Below are 21,730 nucleotides of genomic sequence, written 5' to 3' on the forward strand. Positions count from 1 at the left end.
TCCCGCCTCCGCTCCCGTCCCCGGCCCCATCCCCTCCCGGCGTCAGGCCCCGCCCCTGCCCTCCCCAGCGCTCCGACTGGCGCAGTGGCGGAAATGGGCAAGGAGGGGCGAACCTCACCGCGAAGGCGAAGGCGGGGCCCCGACTCCTCCCTGCTCCCGCCGGCTCCGCCCACTCCGGGTCACGCCGTCACAGGGGCGGAAGCGGCGGCGGCGGCGGCGGCGGCGGCGGCCGAGCGGGGGCTGCGGCTCGCGGCGCGGATCGTGCAGCCCCGTGCGCGCGGCGCGCGGCTCGGGAGGGGCGCGCGCGGCCCGGGGCGGAGCGCTCCGTCTCTCACGCTCACGGAGGTGAGGCGCACGCGGCTTCGGATGGCCGGAGGGGCTACGGCGGATTTGGGGTGACAGCTCTGCACAAAGCAGCTCGGCTGGGGTGCAAACCCTCCTTCTCCCCTTGCGCAGCGCTCCTCACCCAGGTGGGAGGTGGATGGATGCCCTAGGGGGCTGATACCTCCCTCTCCGGATTGGAAGCGGGGTGCGGGGTGGGGATCACTGCTCGAGGAAGAGAAATTCCCGGGCCGGGGTGTTGCGGCGACGGGGTTCCCTGATTCGTCGCGTTGAGGGTGTCTCCTAACCCCGTACACTATTTTCTTTCTCTCCAGCGCTGCCGTCTCCCCGCGACTGCCTGCACCTTTTCAGTGCTCAGGTGAGCCCGGAGGTTGTTGCTTCTCCGACTTCGGAGAACAGACCGAGAAAGCTTTTCGGAAAGCGAGGCGGCTGCTGCGGGCACAGGAGACGTTGGGGATCCCTCCGGGGGACTGTTCGAGCCCTGTCACCTGGGGAGTGTGTGCTGCTTTGGGGAAAACCCACAGCCCTGAGTAGGAACTCCCTTGCTTGTTCTCAGCCCGGAGTGTGGCGGTGAGGAGCCCGCACAGCCCTGCAGGTGTCGTGGTAATGCTCCAGCGCGGCCACCAGCGTGGAGGCTCGATGGGCATTGCCAGGTGCTGGGGTAACTCCCTCCGGGCTGGCAACCCGGAGCAGGCAGCCCGATGACGGTAGATGTTAGTCAACAACCTGGCAGCTGGCAAGTGAAACAGGAAGGAAGAGGAAGGCCCAGCTTTAGAAAGTTGGGGTTCAGTGATACGGAACCTAGCCAGATGGAGGCCCAGCCTTCCCTTTGGCGAGCGCACAAAAGTCCATAGACCAGTCCATTTGGGGAGATCCATCACTCCACATTCACACACAACTCAAGACTTTTGTGTTTTGTTTAGCTGTTTTTTTTTAAAAAAAATAATTATATATATATGAAAGGTACTGGGAGGGAAGGTTTCTTAAGAAAGTACATGAGAAAATGACCATCAATAAATAGTTTTTCAGGCAGGGAAAGTAAAGCATTCAGGCCATTGAACTGGATCCATATTTTGGAAAATTTTATTAGTGTGGGTGCAGTGAGGTGCTCCTCCAGCTTTATTTTAAGTGGCCAAAAGGGAAATTCCTGTTTCTGTTGTCTGAAGGTGTTTGTAGTAGTTTGTTTTATTTTTAGAAATGCTGATGCCCCTACAAATTTTTGTTCCAACATGGAGTCATTTTGATTCTTATTTTTATAAATAATGTGAGTTGTTTTTTTTAAAAAAAAGTCTTTTTGAATAATGTACTTAAGAAAAAAACCACTTTTTTTTCTTTTGTCACATTAAAAGAAAACCAAGGTTCTGAGTTTAAAATTAGGGAGATATATGCTTATAAAGTTATAGAACATGAAACATACTCATTAAATTTAAAATTAGGTGTTCTTATTAATTTGCAGAAGGAGGTGGAAAAGCACTTCTAGTATACTGATTTGTTTTAATGACACCTTTGGTCAGTATTTCTAGATTTTATTTACTTTTAAATCCTCATCCGAGGATATCTTTTTATTGATTTGAGAGCAAGAAAGAGAGAGAGAAATATCAATGTGAGAGAGAAACATCAATCAGTTGCCTCCTGCATTCGCCCAGACCTGGGATTGAACCCAAAACCTAGGTTTGTACCCTGACTGGGAATCAAATCCACAACCTTTGGCATATGGGATGATGCTCTAACCAACTGAACCACTTGGCAAGAGTTCTGAGATTATATTTAAAAGGACAAAAATTATAGTCCTTCCAACTTTACTTAAAATTTTTTTCCTACATTTTAAGCCCCAAGAATCCAACAATAGTGAAAATACAGAAATTACAGCAAGTGTCAATAAAGGATGAGGGCACATAACTGTTAATCGTATAATTAAAGGTGAAAATGTACCACCCTAAAAATCTTCCATCGTATTTTCCCCACACAATACAGACTTAATAATGGCTTTTATAGCTAATGTATTCATTTCCTGTTAACCATTTCTTGATTTGCATCATTCTTTATTGAAATTAAATACATATTTTCCAGTATACAGTTGGACTTAAACATTTGATGAAATTTCTATGCTTTTTTTTAAAGAATGCTTGCTTTCCTAGGGTCAGATGTTGCATGAACCTAGGCTGATTATATTTATGTTCCTAAACCCCACATTAAACTCAAATATGTACTTATTTTTTAAATATATTTTTGTTGATTTCAGAGAGAGGAAGGGAGAGGGAAAGACAGACACAACAATGATGAGAGAGAATCTTTGATCTGCTGCTTCCTGTATACCCCCTACCAAGGATTGAGCCCCTCCTGGTTCATAGTTCAATACCCAACCACAGCCACACTGGCCGGGCTAGACTCAAATATTTTTGTGGCAATACTTATGCATACTATACATTTACACATACTGTATTTACGTATGCCTTATTTGTAGTTCATTTTTAAAATAATGTGGGATATATGTTTTTTAAAGAGATTTGTTAGATTGGACAGCCTTTTGAAAATATAAATGTGGTCCAGAAAGCCTTCTTTGGGCTTAGGTAGGTAGTATTTTTAACATTGTTAATATTTTATCCATCTGTATCCAAAGTGCTGTAGAACTAAATGACAACTTATTTAATGCTCATTGAACTATAATGCATTTCAGAATATGTGTAGAGTTAATGTGTTCACAACTAACATGATGGGAGAATGAAGAGTGAGTTAAAGGAAAATCGTAACATTGGTGTCAAGATTTCTCAAAGTCGATGTAGATAGAAAACTGAAAGTTTTCACACATGATGTTGATAATCTATTAAAAATACTCTTAGGAGTGTTAGCAGAACTCACAGGTAGGGAACAATAGGATTACAAGCCCCTCGAAGCTTTTCTTCAAGATTAAGATTATATACAAGCATACCTCGCTTTATTGCACTTCAATAGTGTTGCAATTTTTTGCCGATTGAAATCAAGACCTCCACCAGAAAAAGATTACCACTCATTTTATAGTGATACTCACTTCATTTTGGTGGTCTAGAACCAAACCCACAATATCTCCAAGATATGCCTGTATGTGGAATTTGTATCTAATGATAATACTTTTCCACTTTCAAATTTCTTATCTATGGGTGTGTTCGATTTATTTTGCATGAGTGTATATGTGTGTGTAGTAAATACAATGGATTGGAGAAGGAGATGTGTGATAATTGTAGAATTCACATATCATTGAGTATTTACTTCTGCTAAGCATTTTTCATTCCTTATCTAACTTAATTGAAAAAAAAATACTAATTTGATAACTCAATCTATCATGGTTACCATCCATTATTTTTCTTCTAGACTTTTGGTTCTCAATGTTTCCTTAGCCATGCTGTTGTTAGACATGTTTGAGAACTTAAAAAATTTTCTAGTAGAAGATACAGTAACTGCCCTGGCTAGGTAGGTCAGTTGATTGGAACATAATCCTGATAGGCCAAGGTTGTGGGTTTGATCCCTGGTCAGAGCACATACAAGAGACAACCAATTAATGCATAAATAAGTGGAAAAACAAATCCATCTTTCTCTCACCCTCCTTCTCTCTCTATTTAAATCAATCAATAAATTTAAAAAATTTTAAAAGATACAGTAACTAACCTAGATTCCTATATTTGGTAGCGACTAGATGGTGTGCCTGAGGTTTATTTGTTGCGTTTTATTGAGTAGGAATGAATGAGTGTTTTTTTTGTTTGTTTGTTTGTTTTTTTAAGTATAATAAGAGATGAAAATTCAGGAACTGCTAAGAAGACATAGTAAGATGGAGGGAAACAGGCAAAAACTAAGTGTTTTTAAACCTTGAATTTTACAAACAATGTGATTTGTCTGTTGGTCACTTGTGTGGTGTTTTTCTCAATTTTGTATTTTTAAATGTACATACCAATAGTGGGTAACATTTATTTATACTTATAATATGCCAGTCCTGTTTAAGTAGCTCTCACTGAAGCTATAATAGACTCTTGCCATGCCCATTTTATGTATGAGAGCACTGAGGTCATAGAGATGTTAAGTAACTTGAAAGCAATGGCTTCACATTCAGGCCGTGTAACCGCAGAGAATATATTATTACCTAATACTGCATAATAACTGTTCTAGAATGTTGGAGGTATTAGCAAATGTTAATGCTTAATGGTTTAAATTTTTTTTTTTTTTTTTTTTTTTGCAGATTATCTGATACAATGGCAACTGCACGGGGGAGAACAAAGAAAAAAGCATCTTTTGATCATTCTCCAGATAGCCTTCCTTTGAGGAGTTCCGGTAGGCAGGTATTACTCATTTGTTCATTCTGTGCACCTGTTTTGAGCACACAGCATTATTCTGATTGGCACTGAAGAATTATAAATGAAAAGATTATAAACTTGTAGTCTAGTTGAAAAATTCACCCTGATAGAGAGATAGAACGTAGAAAAAAAACATACTGGCAGGGGGAACTGCAAAGATAGAGACGTAGGGTTTGAATCGACATGGGGTGCTCAGAGAATTGCAGCTGTGTAGTTGCCTCCAGGATGTGAGCTGGGGTCAGGTCATGCTTGGTGGGAATTTGACATCAGCTTGTAACCGTTTAGGTGCTGTTGATGGTTTGCTTACTGCCATCTTTTTTGTAGGGCTTTGTTTCCCCCCTAAAGAAAAATCTTGAATGATGTAATTATTTTTCTATAATTTTCCTAGTTTTTTTTTTTTTTTAATATGCAATACTGAGAGGGTATAACTGTTCTAAGGAGAAAAAAAAAATCCCCATTTGAAAGTAGCTTTTATTTTGATTGATACAGCTTTTTCCCAAAAAAGGCTTGCATGCATTTTAGTTCTCTACTCAGACACCTATTGTTAACATGCTGGTTCTGTATTTCAGGCAAGTTAGTGAATTATCTGCACAGTACAGTCTCAAGGAAATTGCTATATTGTTAGCTCCTAACCTACTGCCAGGGTGTTGTTAATCTGCAAGTTTAGAACTCCTAACATGGAGGTCATTTCAGTAGTAAACCTTCCACCACATTCACCCTTGGCCATTCTGATGAAATCTTAACCCCAGCTGGTTCTTTCTTAGGCAAAGAAAAAAGCAACGGAGATGATGGATGAGGATGAAGACGGTGGGTCAGAGAAGAAGTATAGGAAATGTGAAAAGGCAGGCTGTACTGCAACGTGTCCCGTGTGCTTTGCAAGCACTTCTGAAAGGTCTGTTCAGATGACTTGTCTTGGCCTCATATTCCTGCCTCTGAGAGCGTTCTTTGTGAGAACATCAACCTCAAAGATAGTTTTACTAAAGATAGATATAAATACTGTAAGTCATCTAATAATAGAGACATTGCCCGTACATTCTGTACATACCACACCCTCCTATATGATCCTCCTGTAGACACAGCCATATCAGCTCTGCACAGTGGCCAATCAGTGTCCTCAGATCCCACCGACTGCAGCTGAGCTGCTTTTGTGAGCTGAGAGTGGAATAGAGTCAGGGATGGGGACACGGCAGAGAACTGTGGAGCTCCCTGTAGACCAGCGGGTGTTTACTTTCTCTAGGCTTCCATCCTCCCTCACACAACGCACCTCCTTTTCCAGTAGACGTAAGTGGGGCTAACGGCACTTGCCATTCTTATTGGGATGACACCAGCTTGACCTTTCACTTCCAGAGAAAAATCTTCAGCGGAGGCCTAAGATTCAGTGAAACCTGGAACACAAATCCCGTTTTTTAATCGCAAAGCGTGGTGGTGTTAGTGTTCATCGTGGCGTTAGATTTCATCCTTTTACTACATGATTGGCTGTTTGACAGATCGTTTGCCAGACTGCCTGCTCCAGGGTTCTATTCCAGCTGGCCAGATTCATTCACTATTCAGTAGTGGGACAGATGTTCTTACTAGAGACCACGCTTCTCTCCTTCACCCGCGTGCAGCTTGCAGCAAGCACAGTGACATCCCTTGTTTTGTGTCATAAAACCTTATCATGGCTCCAGGGAGTCTTGATAAAACTCCTAAGTCTCAGGCCCTTGGTGTACAACCAGTTAGGTTAGGTCCTCTGGTCTAAGAACTTGTGTCCTCACCATGTGTTATCGCCTATCAATCATCCATTACACTTCCCTTGTTATTAGCTACTGGTTGTTAGGATTGTAAAGAGAGAATGCAATATGGGCTCATAGGAGATGCTTGATAACATTTGTTTTTTAAAGTGAAGGGAATAGGGTGGGTTGGGAGGGATGGGGGAAATCTATTTTAGTGAAACAGAGGGAAAACTTTATTGTTGTTATTTTTGCTAAAATAAAGGAGGCAAATGAAAAAAAAGTGAGAAGAAATGTTATTTATTTATTACCAAAGCTGCATGTTTTTGCTGTTTTCAGATGTGCCAAGAATGGCTACACCTCCCGATGGTATCACCTCTCCTGTGGGGAGCATTTCTGTAATGAATGCTTTGACCATTACTACAGAAGGTCTGTTCTCTCATCGTTGGAGGTTTTTGTAGTGGAGGGGGTCAGATGGTTGAGGCTGAGCCCACAGGCTTACTGAATTATTCCACTGTTGCAGCCAGCCATGCCTGCATTGACTACAACTTGCCAGACCTTTATGCTGTAGTTTGCCTGTGTGCGTGCTTACGTGTGTGCACATTCAAGGTTCAAAACTATCTGCTTCAATGAGACAGTTATTGTCTTTAGTCTGCAAGATCTGAAAGCTCTAGGACAGGGGTGGGCAACCTTTTTGTGAGTGCGTGCCAAAACCAGCAAAATCTCTGACTCAAAATTCTTCTGCATGCCAACCCTAATTTTTTGAGAACATGTTACGCCTACTTGATATCCCTTAAGGTGTACGTATGTGAAGAACCTTGAAGAAATAATAAAATTCATTCGAGCGACAATGAAAAATACATTTATTTTTTTAATGTATACATGTTATGTAAAATTATTTCTTTATCTAAGATGCACCTACACTGAATTTATCTGAAAAATAAAAAAGTCGATATTAAGAAAAAAATTGTAAATGGAAGATTATAAGAGAGGGTTTCACGTGCCAGCAAAAGTTACTGGCGTGCCATGTTTGGCACACGTGCCAAGGGTTGCCCACCCCTCCTCTAGGAGCTGCTTTACTATTCTGTGACAGTGCATAGGGGGATGAATGCCAAGATTTGGGGGAAGGTACTGACAACTACAGGGAGCTTGGACAGACAGGTAGCAGCTGTCCCTTCCTAATAGTTTTAGATTTTAAAACTGATAGGAATGCACCTGACCCGACAGGCTCTTTTATGGGTACCATAATAACATCCCCCTCTTCATAATATGGCTAGTTAAGTCCTTTACATAAGATTTTCTAACCTGCCTTCTGTTTTGAAAACCCAATTGACTTAGCTTGATATGTTTATTTTTATTATTTTCAGCCATAAGGATGGATATGAGAAATATACTACATGGAAAAAAATATGGACTAGCAATGGAAAAACTGAACCTAGTCCCAAAGCTTTCATGGCAGACCAGCAACTCCCCTACTGGGTAAAAAGCACTTGTGCACCTAAATGCAAGAAAAATGGATAAAAATACTGATCTGGGGGGATACTGATTTTGGGGGAATTTTTCTTTTACTACATTTATTGTTTCATGTCTGTTAAAGCAAATCACATTTTCTATTTTTATAGGAAACTTCAACATAGTATAAAGAAGAAACTAAAGACTTATCACCAGCTGGTGATAGCCATTGTTAAGCTTACATATCTCTTATCTTTTCTTCTGATAATTGTCTAAGTATATCTTTAAAGACAATTCCATGCTTTATATAAAATTCTAATAAAGTTTAACATTTTACTTTGAATATAATTTTGTTAACTTAGCTTTTTTATTAATTTAACTTTGTATTATTTTTCCATTTAGCCATTCTTTGAAAATAAATTGTAGTATTGCATATATTAGATAAATACCCCATCATTTAATAAATGATTTGCTAAATTTTTTAATATCACAGGTAGATTCAAGCTTCTCTTGCACGCTTAAAAATTAATTTTTTTAAAATGAAACTTACATAATACAAAATTAACTATTTTAAAGTATAACATTCAATGGCATTTAGTACCTTGTCAGTGTTCTGCTCCCACCACTTCTATCTAATTTCGAAGTATTGTCATCATTCACAAAGCAAACGATGGCAGACCTCTCATTTTTCTATACTCTAGTCCGGTGGTCGGCAAACTGCGGCTCGCGAGCCACATGCGGCTCTTTGGCCCCTTGAGTGTGGCTCTTCCACAAAATACCACATGCGGCGCGCGCACGTACAGTGCGATGGAAACTTCGTGGCCCATGCGCAGACGTCGGTTGTCGGCCTGGGCAAGTCTATTTTGAAGAAATGGCGTTAGAACAGCCGTGGGCAAACTACAGCCCGTGGGCCGGATCCGGCCCGTTTGAAATGAATAAAACTAAAAAAAAAAGACCGTACCCTTTTATGTAATGATGTTTACTTTGAATTTATATTAGTTCACACAAACACTCCATCCATGCTTTTGTTCCGGCCCTCCGGTCCAGTTTAGAACCCATTGTGGCCCTCGAGTCAAAAAGTTTCCCCCCCCCCCCCGCGTTAGAAGAAGTGGGAGGTGTTGGGTGCGCAGGCACAGGTGGGCTGCGGAAACTCGTGCCCGAGTTGAGTGAGCCAGTCAGTCAGCAGCCTCATTGTGCAGTGGTTAGTGCTAGTTGCGTCTGCAAATAGCGCGCGGGTGACAAAAGATAGACGAAACAAGTATACAAGACGAGTGGATGGGAGAGTTGGAAGGAGTTGACCTCAGCAAACGTACCTCAATCAGATTGAGGACATTTTTAGCAAAGGCCAGCTTAGGAGTACCCTAATTAAGTTAATAATAATGTACCTACATATATAGTTTAAGTTTAAAAAATTTGGCTCTCAAAAGAAATTTCAGTCGTTGTACTGTTGATATTTGGCTCTGTTGACTAATGAGTTTGCCGACCACTGCCCTAGTCCCTTGCAAACATTAAATGGATTTCTGTCTTTATGAATTTACCTATTTTGGATGTTTTATATAAAGGAATCATGTAGTATGTGGCTTTTCATGTCTGGCTTTCACTAACCATAATGTTTTTGAGGTTTATCCATGTCTTAGAATATGTTAATTCTTTGTTCCTTTTTATGAGTGAATAATATTCCATTATATAAATTTGTCAAATTTAATTTATGTAGTCATCTGTTCATGAGCAGTTGCTTTCACCTTTTAGTTATCCAAAAAGTGCTGCTATGAATATTTATGTACAAATATTCATTTTAATACCCGTTTTCAATTACTTCAGTACATATCTAGGAATAAAATTGTTGGGTCACATTCTATGTTTAACTTTTTGAGGGTCTACCAAACTGTTTTCCTTAGCAACTGCTGCAGCATCTTTCATTCGCATCCAAGGGTTTAAATTTCTCCACATCCTCACCAATTTATGTCTCCCCATCCTTTTTTGTTGTTGTTGTTCTAGCTATTCTAGTGGGTATAAAGTGGTATCTTACTGTGATTTTGATTTGCATTTCCCTTATGACTAATGTGTCTTTTCATGTGCTTGTTGGCCATTTGTATGTCTTCTTTGAAGAGATATCTGTTCAAATCTTTGCCCATTTTAAAATTGGGTGTTTGTCTTTTGTTGTTGAGTTATAAGAGTTCTTTATTCTGGATACTAAACCCTTATCAGATATTAGGTTTGCAAATATTTTCTCCTATAGGTTGTCTTTTCACTTTCTTGATAGTGTCCTTTGATGCACATAAGTTTTTAATTTTGAAGTTTAGTTTATCTATTTTTTCTTTTGTTGCATATGCTTTTGGTATAATATCTAAGAATCCATTGCCAAATCTAAGGTCATGAAGATTGACTCTCCTAATTTTCCCTCTAAGAGTTCTATCATTTTAGCTCTTACATTATGGTGTTTGATCCATTATGAGTTAATATTTGGATATGTGTGAAATAGGAATCCAGTTTCATTCTTTTGCATATGGATATCTGCATGCTTTAAAAAAAAATAAACTTTTTATTTTGGAATAATTTTAAATTTACAAAAGAGTTACAAAATAATACTGAGAGTTCCCAGATATTCTTTACCAGTTTCTCCTAATGTTATCATCTAACACACCATGATTGTTTGTCAAACTAAGAAATTAACATTAATACAATACCAATAACTATATTATGGACTTTTTATGGGTTTCATCAGTTTTTTTCACTAGTGTCTTTTATTGTCTCAGGATCCTATCCAAGATACCACATTGTATTTAGTGCATAGTTTGTGACTCACTGTAACTAAATTTAACACTGATTATTTCCTTAGGTTAGAGCTGGAAAACCTTTCTGACAACAGTAGTTATCAGATCCTATTGCACTTTTTTGGTGCCTGAGCTAGTATTAAATCAGAAATTATGGGGTAAAAGTGTGTTATAGGGGTAATAGTTATGCAAGGGAGAAGAAAAGTACTTAGAAGTACTAGAAGGTTGGTCAAATCATGTGGCGAAGATGGCAAAGTGAATGGTGGAGGAGAGAAATGCAGGCTCAAGATTAGCCAACTGATCGACCTTGACATGTTACTTTCCATTTAGGTTCAGTGTACAAAACCCGAGTGTGGAAAATGGAGGCAACTTACCAAGGAAATCCAGCTTACTCCACAGATAGCAAAGACCTACCGCTGTGGTATGAAACCAAACACTGCTGCTAAGGTATGATCTCTGTTGGTTTTTCTTTTGAATTCATTGCTAGGTTAATTTAGTTGTTAGTAAATAGTAATGGTATGTATTTCTTGTTTACTGTATTGCTCATTGTATCAGTATTGTATTGGTCCACTTACATATAACAGAACACCAACTAGAGTGGCTTACCCAATGGAGGATTTTATTTTTCTCTCATTATGAGCAGGGTTGGTGTAGTTGCCCAAAGAAGTCTTGTTGTTTCTAGTTCTGCTACAAGATGGTTGCTGCACCATCAGCCTTTCTGTCCAAACTCTAAGCAGTAAAGATGGGAGAGTCAAAGAGCAAGAGAGCTGTGCCAGCTGAGTCTCTCCCTCTTTAATTGGGAGCTTTCCTGCAAGTTCCAACAGTAGATTTCTATTTATATCTCATTGGCTGGAATAAGATTATGCAGCTACTCTGACCAACAATAGAGACAAAGGAAGAAAATCCTATATAAAAACAAAGAAAAAAGAAAATCCTATATAATAAAAGGCTAATATGCAAATTGTCCCCTTGGGAGTTCAACCGACTGGGAGTTTGACTGCTTGCTATGATGTGCGCTGACCACCAGGGAGCAGTATGGAATGAAGGAAGGCCCCAGCCAGCAGCCAGCAGTGGGGGGAAGGAAGGCCCCAGCCAGCAGCCAGAAAGCCCCAATCGGCGCTGATCGCCGGCCAGGCCTAGGGACCCTACCATTCATGAATTTCGTGCACTGGGCCTCTAGTCCTATATCATAAAACCCTAGTATGCAAATCGACCGAACAGCAGAACGACCAGTCTCAGTGACACACACTGACCACAAGGGGGCAGACGCTCAATGCAGGAGATGCCCCCTGGTGGTCAGTGCACTCCCACAGGGGGAGCACTGCTCAGCCAGAAGCCGGGCTCATGGCTGGCGAGCGCAGTGGCAGTGGTGGGAGCCTCTCCCGCCTCCACTGCAGGCAGGTAGTAAGGAGGGAGGGGTCCCGGACTGCGAGTGGGTGCAGGCCAGACTGAGGAACCCCCCCTCAGTGCGCCAGAGTTAAAGGTTAAAGGCTTATAGTACAGAGAGGTGATTTTTTAATATATATGCATGAATTTCATGCACCGGGTCTCTGGTATTTTTGATATTTGGCAGTTACTTAGTTTTTAAAATGTGTAATTGCTTTAATGGGTTAAAGCATTCATTTACACAAATGTCCCTGGTTTCTTCAGTACTTTAAAAAATGTTAGAAGTCATCGCCGAAGCCGGTTTGGCTCGGTGGATGGAGCGTCGGCCTGCGGACTGGGGGGGTCCCGGGTTCGGTTCCGGTCGGGGGCATGTGCCTGGGTTGCGGGCGCGTCCCCAGTGGGAGATGTGCGGGAGGCGGCTGATCGATGTTTCTCTCTCATCGATGTTTCTAACTCTCTGTCTCTCTCCCCTTCCTCTCTGTAAAAAAAAAAATCAATAAAATATATATTAAAAAAAATAAAATAAAAAAATAAAAAAGATAAAAAATAAAAAATGTTAGAAGTCATAATCTTGGGAGTAAAATACTTTTTTAAAAAAATTGAGATATAATTCACATGTCATAAAATTAACAATTTTAAAGTATATAATTCCATGGTTTTTGGTATATTCACAATCATCACTTGCAAAATATTTTCTTAGTTCAAATATTTCTCATAAAAGAATGAGTGAAAACTTTTATAAAGTTTATGATCAAGTTTTTTAAAGCCTGGGAGTTAAGATATAAATATTATTAAAGCAACTTATAAATATTGTAAACATTTGGAAAATTTTGCTAAGTGAAATGGTTGAGAAATAGGGTATGGACATTTAGGAATTATATTGGTATTATTTTAAATTTTACATAAGTATTACATGAATATAATCTCATGGCTTTAAAAAAGTAAATTGAATGTGTGTGTGTGTGTGTGTGTGTGTGTGTGTGTATAATACAGAAATAAAAAATGAAAGTCCTCCTTAACCATTTCCTCCTTTTCACCCTAATAGGTAACTACTCTTAATAATCTATCCTGCTAAAACAGCAATTTTCAATTGGTACGGTGCAAGAATTTTTAAAACATGCAATGCTTGACTATTTAGTCAGGGTTACAGACCTCTTTTCCCTTAGATTGTCAAATAAAAAAATGACAACAGCCAACACAACAATAGCCATCTGGTGTGAATGAATCAAAATTATACCAATTTTTTTGTCAGATTGGCAAAAAAATTTTTTTTTTTGGTGTGCTGCAGGATTTTAGTAATTAGTTTATCTGTTCCATGAAATGAAAATTGCTGTATTAGGACTTTTTTTATGCATTTGAATACATATTTCTGTTTGGCACATCTTTTAAGGCTCTTGATACAACTTAACTACTTAAAGGTTAAAGGCTTATAGTACAGAGAGATCATTTTTTAATATATGTGAGATTGCTCTTTTAAAAAAATATATTTTTATTGATTTCAGTGAGGAAGAGAGAGGGAGAGAGATAGAAACATCAATGATGAGAGAGAATCATTGATTGGCTGCGTCCTGCACACCCCCACACTGGGGGTCGAGCCCGCAACCCTGGCGTGTACCCTGACCGGTAATTGAGCCATGACCTCCTGGTTGATACCCTGACCGGGAATCGAGCCATGACCTCCTGGTTGATACCCTGACCGGGAATCGAGCCATGACCTCCTGGTTAATAGGTCGACCCTCAATCACTGAGCCACGCTGGTCGGGCTGCATCTTTCTTTTGAGTCATAATATACGCACAGATCTTCAATGCATTTTATTGAGTTTTGGAAAATGTCTACATTGTGTAACCAATACCCAATTAAGATATACTTTTCTACTACCTTAAAAATTCTAGTTATTTCCTTCCCTATCACTAGAGGCGATCGCTGTTCTGATCCTTACCAGAGTTTTGTCTGCTCTCTTTATTGCTGAGTGGAATACCACAACTTGTTTAACTATTTTCCCTGAAGGGCATTTGTGATGTTTTAAGTTTTTTGCTATTATGAATAAAACTGTAGTGAACATTCTGTGCAGGTGTTTTTTGTGGACCTATGGTTTCATTTCTTAAAGGTAAATACATAGGAGTGGAACTGTTGAGTCAGATGGTAAATTTATATTTTAGAAACTGCTAAATGGTTCTCCACAGTTGTAGCATATTGAAACATTTGACGGTGTTAACTCTTTTAAAAAATTTTTTAATTTCAATTTTAGCTGTTCTAATGGGCATGTACTGGTATGTCATTGTGGTTTTAATTTTCATTTCTCTGATGGCTAGCGATGTTAAGTATCATTTCATATGCTTATTGGCCATTTATACCTTGTCTTTGGAGAAATATCTGTCTAAAACTTTTTTAAAGATTAGTTTTGTTTTGTAGAAGTTCCTGAGTAATCTGGATATGAGATATAATCTTGAATATTTTTCCGGGTTTTTGTCTTACCCTTTTATTTTCTTAATGTCTTTTGATGAGAAGTTTTTAAGTTTGAAGCCTAGTTTACTCATTTTTTTATGTTTAGATCTTTTGTATCTTTTCTGAGAACTCGTTGACTCTCAATTTACAGATAGTCTCATGTTTTCTTTGAGGAGCTTTTTAGTATTAGCTTTTACATTAAGGTCACTTATTTCATGTTAGTTTTTGTTTTTTATGCGAGGTATAAGGTCAAGATTCAATGCTCTTTTCATATAAATATTTAGTTGTTCAGTACCATATGTTGAAAAGACTGTTTTTTCCCTTGAATTATCTTGGCTTTGTTATCAAAAGTCCGTTGGCCATACATGTTGGTCTATTTCTGGACTCTGTTCCATTGATCTCTTCGTTTATTCTTACCCCAGTACTCAGCTGGCTTGAATATTGTATCTTTATAATAAGTCTTAAAATTAGGTAGTGCAAATTCCTCTGTGTTTTTGTTTTTCAAGATTATTTTGGCTATCCTAGGTTCTTTATGTTACCATATAAACTTTATTATCAGCTTGTCAATATCTACAAAAAGGCCTCTGGGATTTTTTTGTTGTTGTTGTTGTCATGCATTGACTCTATAGATAATTTTAAGAAGAATTGACATTCTTACATTTTTTCTGTCTTTTAATCCACGGGTCAGCAAACTATGGGTCAAATCTGCCTCCCCCCACCTGTTTTTGAAAGTAAAGTTCTATGGGAACACAGCTTTGCTCAGTCATTATGTATTGTCTGTGGCTCCTTTCATGCTGCAGTGGCAGAGTGGCTGTGACAGAGACCGTATCAGCCACAGAACCTACCATTTACTACCTGGCCCTTTACAGAAAACGTTTTCAACCCCTGTTGTGACCCCGAGCGTGTGTATCTCTCCATCTTCTCAGGATCTTTAATTTCTCCCAACAGTGTTTCCTAATTTTCATTGAGGATGTCTTTTGTTAAATAGATTTCTAGATATTTTGTGTGTGTTTTTCCTGTGATTGTAAGTAGAATTTATTTTTAACTTCATTTCCAAGTTGTTTGTTGCAATGACATAGAAATGCAATTTTTATTTGTTGATTTTATACCCAGAGGCTTTGTTAAGTTATTAAATTTATTACATTTCATAGGCCTTTTTGTAGATTCCTTTGGGTTTTCTATAGTTGCAACAACTGTGACTAAAGGCTGTTTTGCTTTTTTAAAAAACTCATCTTTTTGCTCTCTTTTTCTCTTGCCTTACTACACTGGTCAGGACCACCAGTACCATGTTGAATAGAAGTTGGAGAGTAGACATCCTTGTCTTATTCCTGACACAGGAGGAATGTGTTCAGTATTTTATCATTATGTATAATGCTGGCTGTAGCTTTTCACAAATGCCTATTATCAGATCAAAGAAGTGCCCTTGTGTTCCTAGTTTGTTGAGAACTTTGTATTATGAATGGAAGTTGGACTTTGTCAAATACTTTCTCTACATCTTGTATGATGACCATGTGGTTTTTCTCCTTTCATCTGTAAATGTGGTGAATTAGACTAATTCTGGAATGTTGAAACTACCTCACATTCCTGGAAAAAAATCTCATTTGTTCTTAATGTATTATCCTTTCAATGAATTGTTGGATTCAGTTTGTTAATATTTTGTTAAGAATATTGGCATCTGTGTTCATGATGACAGTTTTCTTTTCTTGTAATGTTCTTCTTGGGTGTTGCTGTCTGAGTTATGCTGGCTCCATAAAATGAATCCAGAAGTATATCCCTCTTCTCTATTTTGTTAAAGAGTTTGGGTAATGTTGATATTTCTTCTTTAGCATTTGGTATAATTCACTAGTGAAGTAATTTGGGTCAGTTTTCTTTGTGAAAAGTTTTAAAATTATAAATTCAGTTTCTTTAACGTATATGACAATGTAGGTGGTTTTATTCTACCTGTTTTAGAGTGTGGGTGTATTTTTCCAAGAAATTTGCCTATTACATCTAGATTGTCAAATTTGTTATCTTAAAGTTGTTTGCACTGTTCCCTTATTCTCCTTTTAATGTCAGCGAGCTCTATGGTGATATCCTTGTTTTTATTTTGGATGTTGGTAATTTGGGAGTGAAGGGTAGGAAGCACAGATCTAAGCCTGGGACCAGGGTCCTGGATTGAACAAATCTTGTCCTGAAACCTTTCAGTTTAGCCTTTAATTGATTCTTGAGCGCAGTCTTCAGAGTAGAAGGCCTCTCTGAGGGATAGAAGAGAAAACGATGGGAAGGGCTGACGCTGAGGCGGTGGGTAATTCATTTTTCAGGCTGAGTGCGCTGATGGGAATTGGGGTTTGAGGAATGAAGGTGCATGCGCTTGTGTGGCAAAGGGGAAGCTGCCGAAATAATGTCATGGCTGCACTGGATTTAACCAGGCCCTGTGTCCAAGATTACTTCTCAAGCCAAAAGTAGACTCAGTGGCATTTCATTATAATGTATAAAGGAGAGTTCAACCAAGAGTAGGAAAAAATAGCAGACTATTTTAATAGCAATTAGCCTTTGGGCCATTTTCATTCAACCTATTTCTGAAGTTTCTAAACAGTTCTTCTAACAATTAAAATTTTTTTAGAAAATATATTTTATTGATTTTTTACAGAGAGGAAGGGAGAGAGATAGAGAGTTAGAAACATCGATGAGAGAGAAACATTGATCAGCTGCCTCCTGCACATCCCCTACTGGGGATGTGCCCGCAACCCAGGTGCATGCCCTTGACCGGAATCGAACCTGGGACCCTTCAGTCCACAGGCCGACGCTCGATCCACTGAGCCAAATCGGTTTTGGCAACAATTAAAATATTTTTGGATGACTTGCTTACTAATGTGTGTTATTAAATACTGGGTATAATTTTACATAAAAAGTTTATATTAAAATCATTTTGATTTGTGCTTTGACTAGCTTTAGTTTAACTATCATTTGGAATTACTAGTATACATAATCCCTCCTTTCTTTTACCTGCCGACAAAGGAATGTACAACTTTAACTTCATTTCTACTAATTGTTCAAAATATCCATGTTCCTTTTTTTGTTTATTTGACTTTTCGGGGGGGATGGTAATTGTCCTTTTCCATATTTTTTAGTTTAAGTAGTTTTTGAAAAGTCTGAATTCTTCTTTAGAATGAGTTTATTTTTAGACCAATGATACATGTTCATTACTGAAAAAGTCAAACAGTATAGAAAAGGACAAAGATGATAACAAAAGAAAACTCGTGCAGTCATCATCATGAAATAACCATACTAAATGAGATTTATTTAACAGTATATCTTCATCTTCATGTATTTCAAGCAAAAGACCTGGCTGAGAACTTCCCATGTTAAGAAATAGTACTTACTATGCATGCTGGTTTTATGTAAAATGATTGCGTAGAGCAAAATTTGAAATCAGCAAAAGAAGCCAAAGTGAAATAAGAAGTTGTTGAACATAGGATAATTATTTCTTCATCTCCAGAAATAGTAGTAGAATCACTTTGTTTCAGTTGCATGTTTCAATTTTAGATATTAATTCACGCCCTGCTATGAAAGTGGGAAAAGGAAATTATGTCACACGTTAGCCCTCCGCCCCCTTTCCTTGCTCCCAATTTTTGTTAGTGTTTCGTGTTTTAGTTTAGTGTACTTCGTCAGAGTAAATGTACCATTTATTTTCCATAACCACCATCCCTCCATTGCTTACTCTTGCTTCTGTATTTACTGGGTTTAATACTCCCCACAATTTCTCTCACCACAGTTCCTTCTACCCCAAGTTCTTTATTTTGATGCATCACGTAGTTGAATGTATTTTAACATCAAGAACTTTTTTCCAGGAGGACTGAGAGGTCTCAGATTCCTTAAGCTTTTGAAAACTTAATTGCCTTTCTCTCCTTCCAAACCCTCTTAAAGTGAAGGCTTCGCGGTCTTCTTAAATGCCAGCTCCTAAGTAGAGTATCACGTTTTACACTTCTTCCCCCCTCCGCTCCATCCCCAAATTGTCCCTTGAGAGCTACTGCTCCAGGCTGTTACTGTCTGTAGCCTGAAGTTTTGAAATATTTATTTAAATGGTGTTTATTGATTCAGAGTCCCTTTGGTTTTCAGCTTGGTATTCAGTCAAGGACAAAGTCTGGAAAGGTTTATTTGTAAAATAACATTAAGAAGAATGAGAGCATGCCCTGGCTGGTTTGGCTCAGTGGATGGCCTGCGCATTGAAGGGTCCCAGGTTCGATTCCAGTTGAGGGCATGTGCCTTGGTTGCGGGCACATCCCCGGGGGAGGGTGTGTAGGGGGCAGCTGATCGATGTTTCTCTCTCATCGATGTTTCTGGCTCTCTGTCCCTCTCCCTTCCTCTCTGTGGAAAATCAATAAAATATACTTAAAAAAAGAATGGGAGCAAGCTATGCACACTGTTTTGGAGCTTGCTTTTTTTCATATAGTATGTCTTATAGATATTGCCATCTCAGGACCTAACGACCTCTTTCTCTTTAAAGCCTGTATCATACTCTACTGAGTGGCTGTAACGTGATGTATTTCACATGATTGAGAGCATTTAGGTGACTTTTAAACGTTTGTTGTTAGCAGTGCTGTGATGAATAACTTTATATCTTTGCCATTTTTCCGTATATTTGTAGGATCAATTCCTAGTTATAACATTCCTGTGTCAAAGAGAACATACCATTGTTTTAATATGAAATAATTCTTAGTCACAAAAGAGGATTTATAATTTGCGTGTAAGGAACAAAGAATTAAAGCAAACACTCATGTATCCAGCAGTTGTAGAAGCTGAGCATTATTACCAAAGCCTCTGTCACTTCCTGCACACCCCTCACCCCTTCCCTATCTTCCCTTCACTGCCAGGACACAGTATTCCGAATTTTGTATTTATTATTCCTCAGCTTCTTGTTACATATTTACAAAACCCTAAACAGCGTGTAAAGTTTTGCCTACTTTTGGACTGGCTGTGCATTGTTTCATCTTGTCTGTATTCTGTAACTTGCTGTTTTCACTCAATGTGGAGGTTTTTTGCATGCGCCCATGTTGATGCCAGAGCTCTGAGCTATTAATTTCCCCTGCTGTGTAGTATTTCGGTGTGTGACTGTACCACGATGTATCTATTTTCCTGTTCACGGGCTTGACCGTTGTTTCTGGCTTGGGGCTCTTACACCCCACGCTCCTGTGAGCATTCGTGCAAGCCTGTCCTAGGGCACAGGCCAAGTTTCTCCAGGGCGCATCCCCAGGGCCAGATCCGCGGGGCTCTAGGGTATGCCAGTCTACAGTTTACTTAGGTAACTTTTTACTTGAAATATATAAACAGAAAATGCATGTAGCTCTCAATTTTCCCAAAGTCCCCAGTTAGCCAGCTTCCAGTAAAGAGACGGAACACTTTCCGGCCCCTCACAGTCTACCAGCACCCCCTTTCCCTCACAGCCTCCTTCCCCGGCCGTTCTGACCGAAAACACTGCAGATGTTGTGCTTGCCTTTGAACTCTGTGCGAATGGAATCATGCAGTGTGTTTTCTCTGGGGTCTGGCTGCTTTCTCTCTCCGTTGTGCTTGTCAGGTACATCCGCGGTAGAGTGTGTGGTTGTACTTTGTTCGTTCTCATCACCAGACAGTGACCATTGTTTGGCTATGACACAGTTTATTTATCCATTCTACTCTTGATGGGCTTCTGGGTTGTGTTTAGCTTTTTTCTGTTTTCTAGCTTTTTTCTATTCATTCCTTTTGAACATTTTCTGCTCCTGTTGGTGCACATGTATGAGGGCCTCTCTGGAAAATATAACATGCAGTATGTACATCTTCAGTTATACAAGATAATGCCAAATTATGGTTCATTTAAAAGTTTCATATTTTGTCCCATTGCTCTCCAGAGTTATTCTTTCTTTCTTTTTTAAAAAAATATATTTTTATTGATTTCAGAGAGAGGAATGGAGAGGGAGATAGAAACATCAATGATGACAGAGAATCATGGGTTGGCTGCCTCCTGCACGCCCCCCACTGGGGATCGAGCCCACAACCCAGGCATGTGCCCTGATCAGGAATTGAACCTTGACCTCCTGGCTCATAGGTCAGCGCTCCACTGGCCGGGCAAGAGTCATTATTTCTTTAGCTTTCCACCTGGATGTTCTTGTGAGAGCAGCTTCATGCATACAGTGGTTTATCACACTTTTTTCTTTGCCAGTCTAAAAGGTGAAAAGGGATATCTTCTTGAAGGTAAATTGTTACTGAAGACTATATTTTACAAGTAAAGCTAATTAACACTTGGTTTGCCTTTCAGCCCGAGACCCCAGATCATTGTTCCCTCCCAGAGGATCTAGTGAGTATTTCTGCATGTTCTAGATTGGAGTTCATTGCCTCTCCAATGATAAGCGCTATGTGTAAATGACAATAACAGTTTCAATGCAACATGATAATGATATGATGAAAACGCTAGCAATAGTGGTGTTATAGGCGATCCTCCCCAACTTAAAATAAAGTTATATTGCTTTGCACTAAAAGGAGATAGAGAGGAAGAAACTGCTACCTTGCTTTACGATAAAGATCAGGCTTGTTATACTTTTTTTTCATGGGTGACTTTACAACTCTGCTTGAATCCTTCCAAGAAAAGAACAAGGGGCCTAAAGTTTGGTGGTCTTGGCCCAGATTCAACTGTGAGAGTGTTCTTGTGTATTCAGGCCTTGATGTAACTGCTTTGTCCTGGCCCTTTGTGGGAGGGAACGGCGTCTTCAGCTGGCGAAGCCTCACACATTTCATTCCTTTTTAAAAAAATACATATTTTTATTGATTTTAGAGAGGAAGGGAGAGAGAGAGAGAAACTTCAATGATGAGAGAGAATCATTGATCGGCTGTCTCCTGCACGCCTCTTACTGGGGATCCAGCCCACAATCCTGGGCATGTGCCCTTGACTGTAATCAAACCTGGGACCCTTTGGTCCACAAGCTGAAGCTCTATCCACTGAGCCATACCAGCTAGGGCCACATTTCATTTCTTATGGGGCTTTGCTCCTGGAGCTGGCACAATCCATGGGCTGCATAATCAGAGCCAATGGCTGTTTCATAGAACGCCTTTTTAAGACTCTTGAGTTTTTGAAATTCTGAGGTTCTGGGTTTTTCTGCATTTCAGTAATTCAGGATTATTAATTTGCAGTTTTTCTAGATTTCTGAATCGCAAGGGCCGTGGTTTGTTTTCAGGCAAAGGAAGACTTAACATCTAGAAAATCTATTTTAAAACCATTCTGTTATATAAAGGGGTGTGTGAAACACATACACACATTTTTAAATGATTAGTTGTTCCCTAAAACATTTC

The 21,730-nt window shown here is 39.4% G+C and overlaps 1 protein-coding gene across 1 annotated transcript in view; it reads left to right on the forward strand.

The window, feature by feature from the left end:
* Window positions 1-4,549: 4,549 nt before the first annotated feature.
* The window catches only part of KDM1B (lysine demethylase 1B), a 47,667-nt gene continuing 30,486 nt past the window's right edge, over window positions 4,550-21,730 (forward strand). The window contains exons 1-6 of the mRNA XM_081088475.1: window positions 4,550-4,649; window positions 5,429-5,556; window positions 6,713-6,802; window positions 7,741-7,852; window positions 10,930-11,046; window positions 20,703-20,741. Coding sequence (XP_080944601.1) covers window positions 4,563-4,649; window positions 5,429-5,556; window positions 6,713-6,802; window positions 7,741-7,852; window positions 10,930-11,046; window positions 20,703-20,741 — 573 coding nt within the window. The 5' untranslated portion in view covers window positions 4,550-4,562. The remainder of the gene's footprint in view (window positions 4,650-5,428; window positions 5,557-6,712; window positions 6,803-7,740; window positions 7,853-10,929; window positions 11,047-20,702; window positions 20,742-21,730) is intronic.

This window comes from Myotis nattereri, assembly GCF_964212035.1.
Source record: "Myotis nattereri genome assembly, chromosome: 3".
Classification (NCBI taxonomy): Eukaryota; Metazoa; Chordata; class Mammalia; order Chiroptera; family Vespertilionidae; genus Myotis; species Myotis nattereri.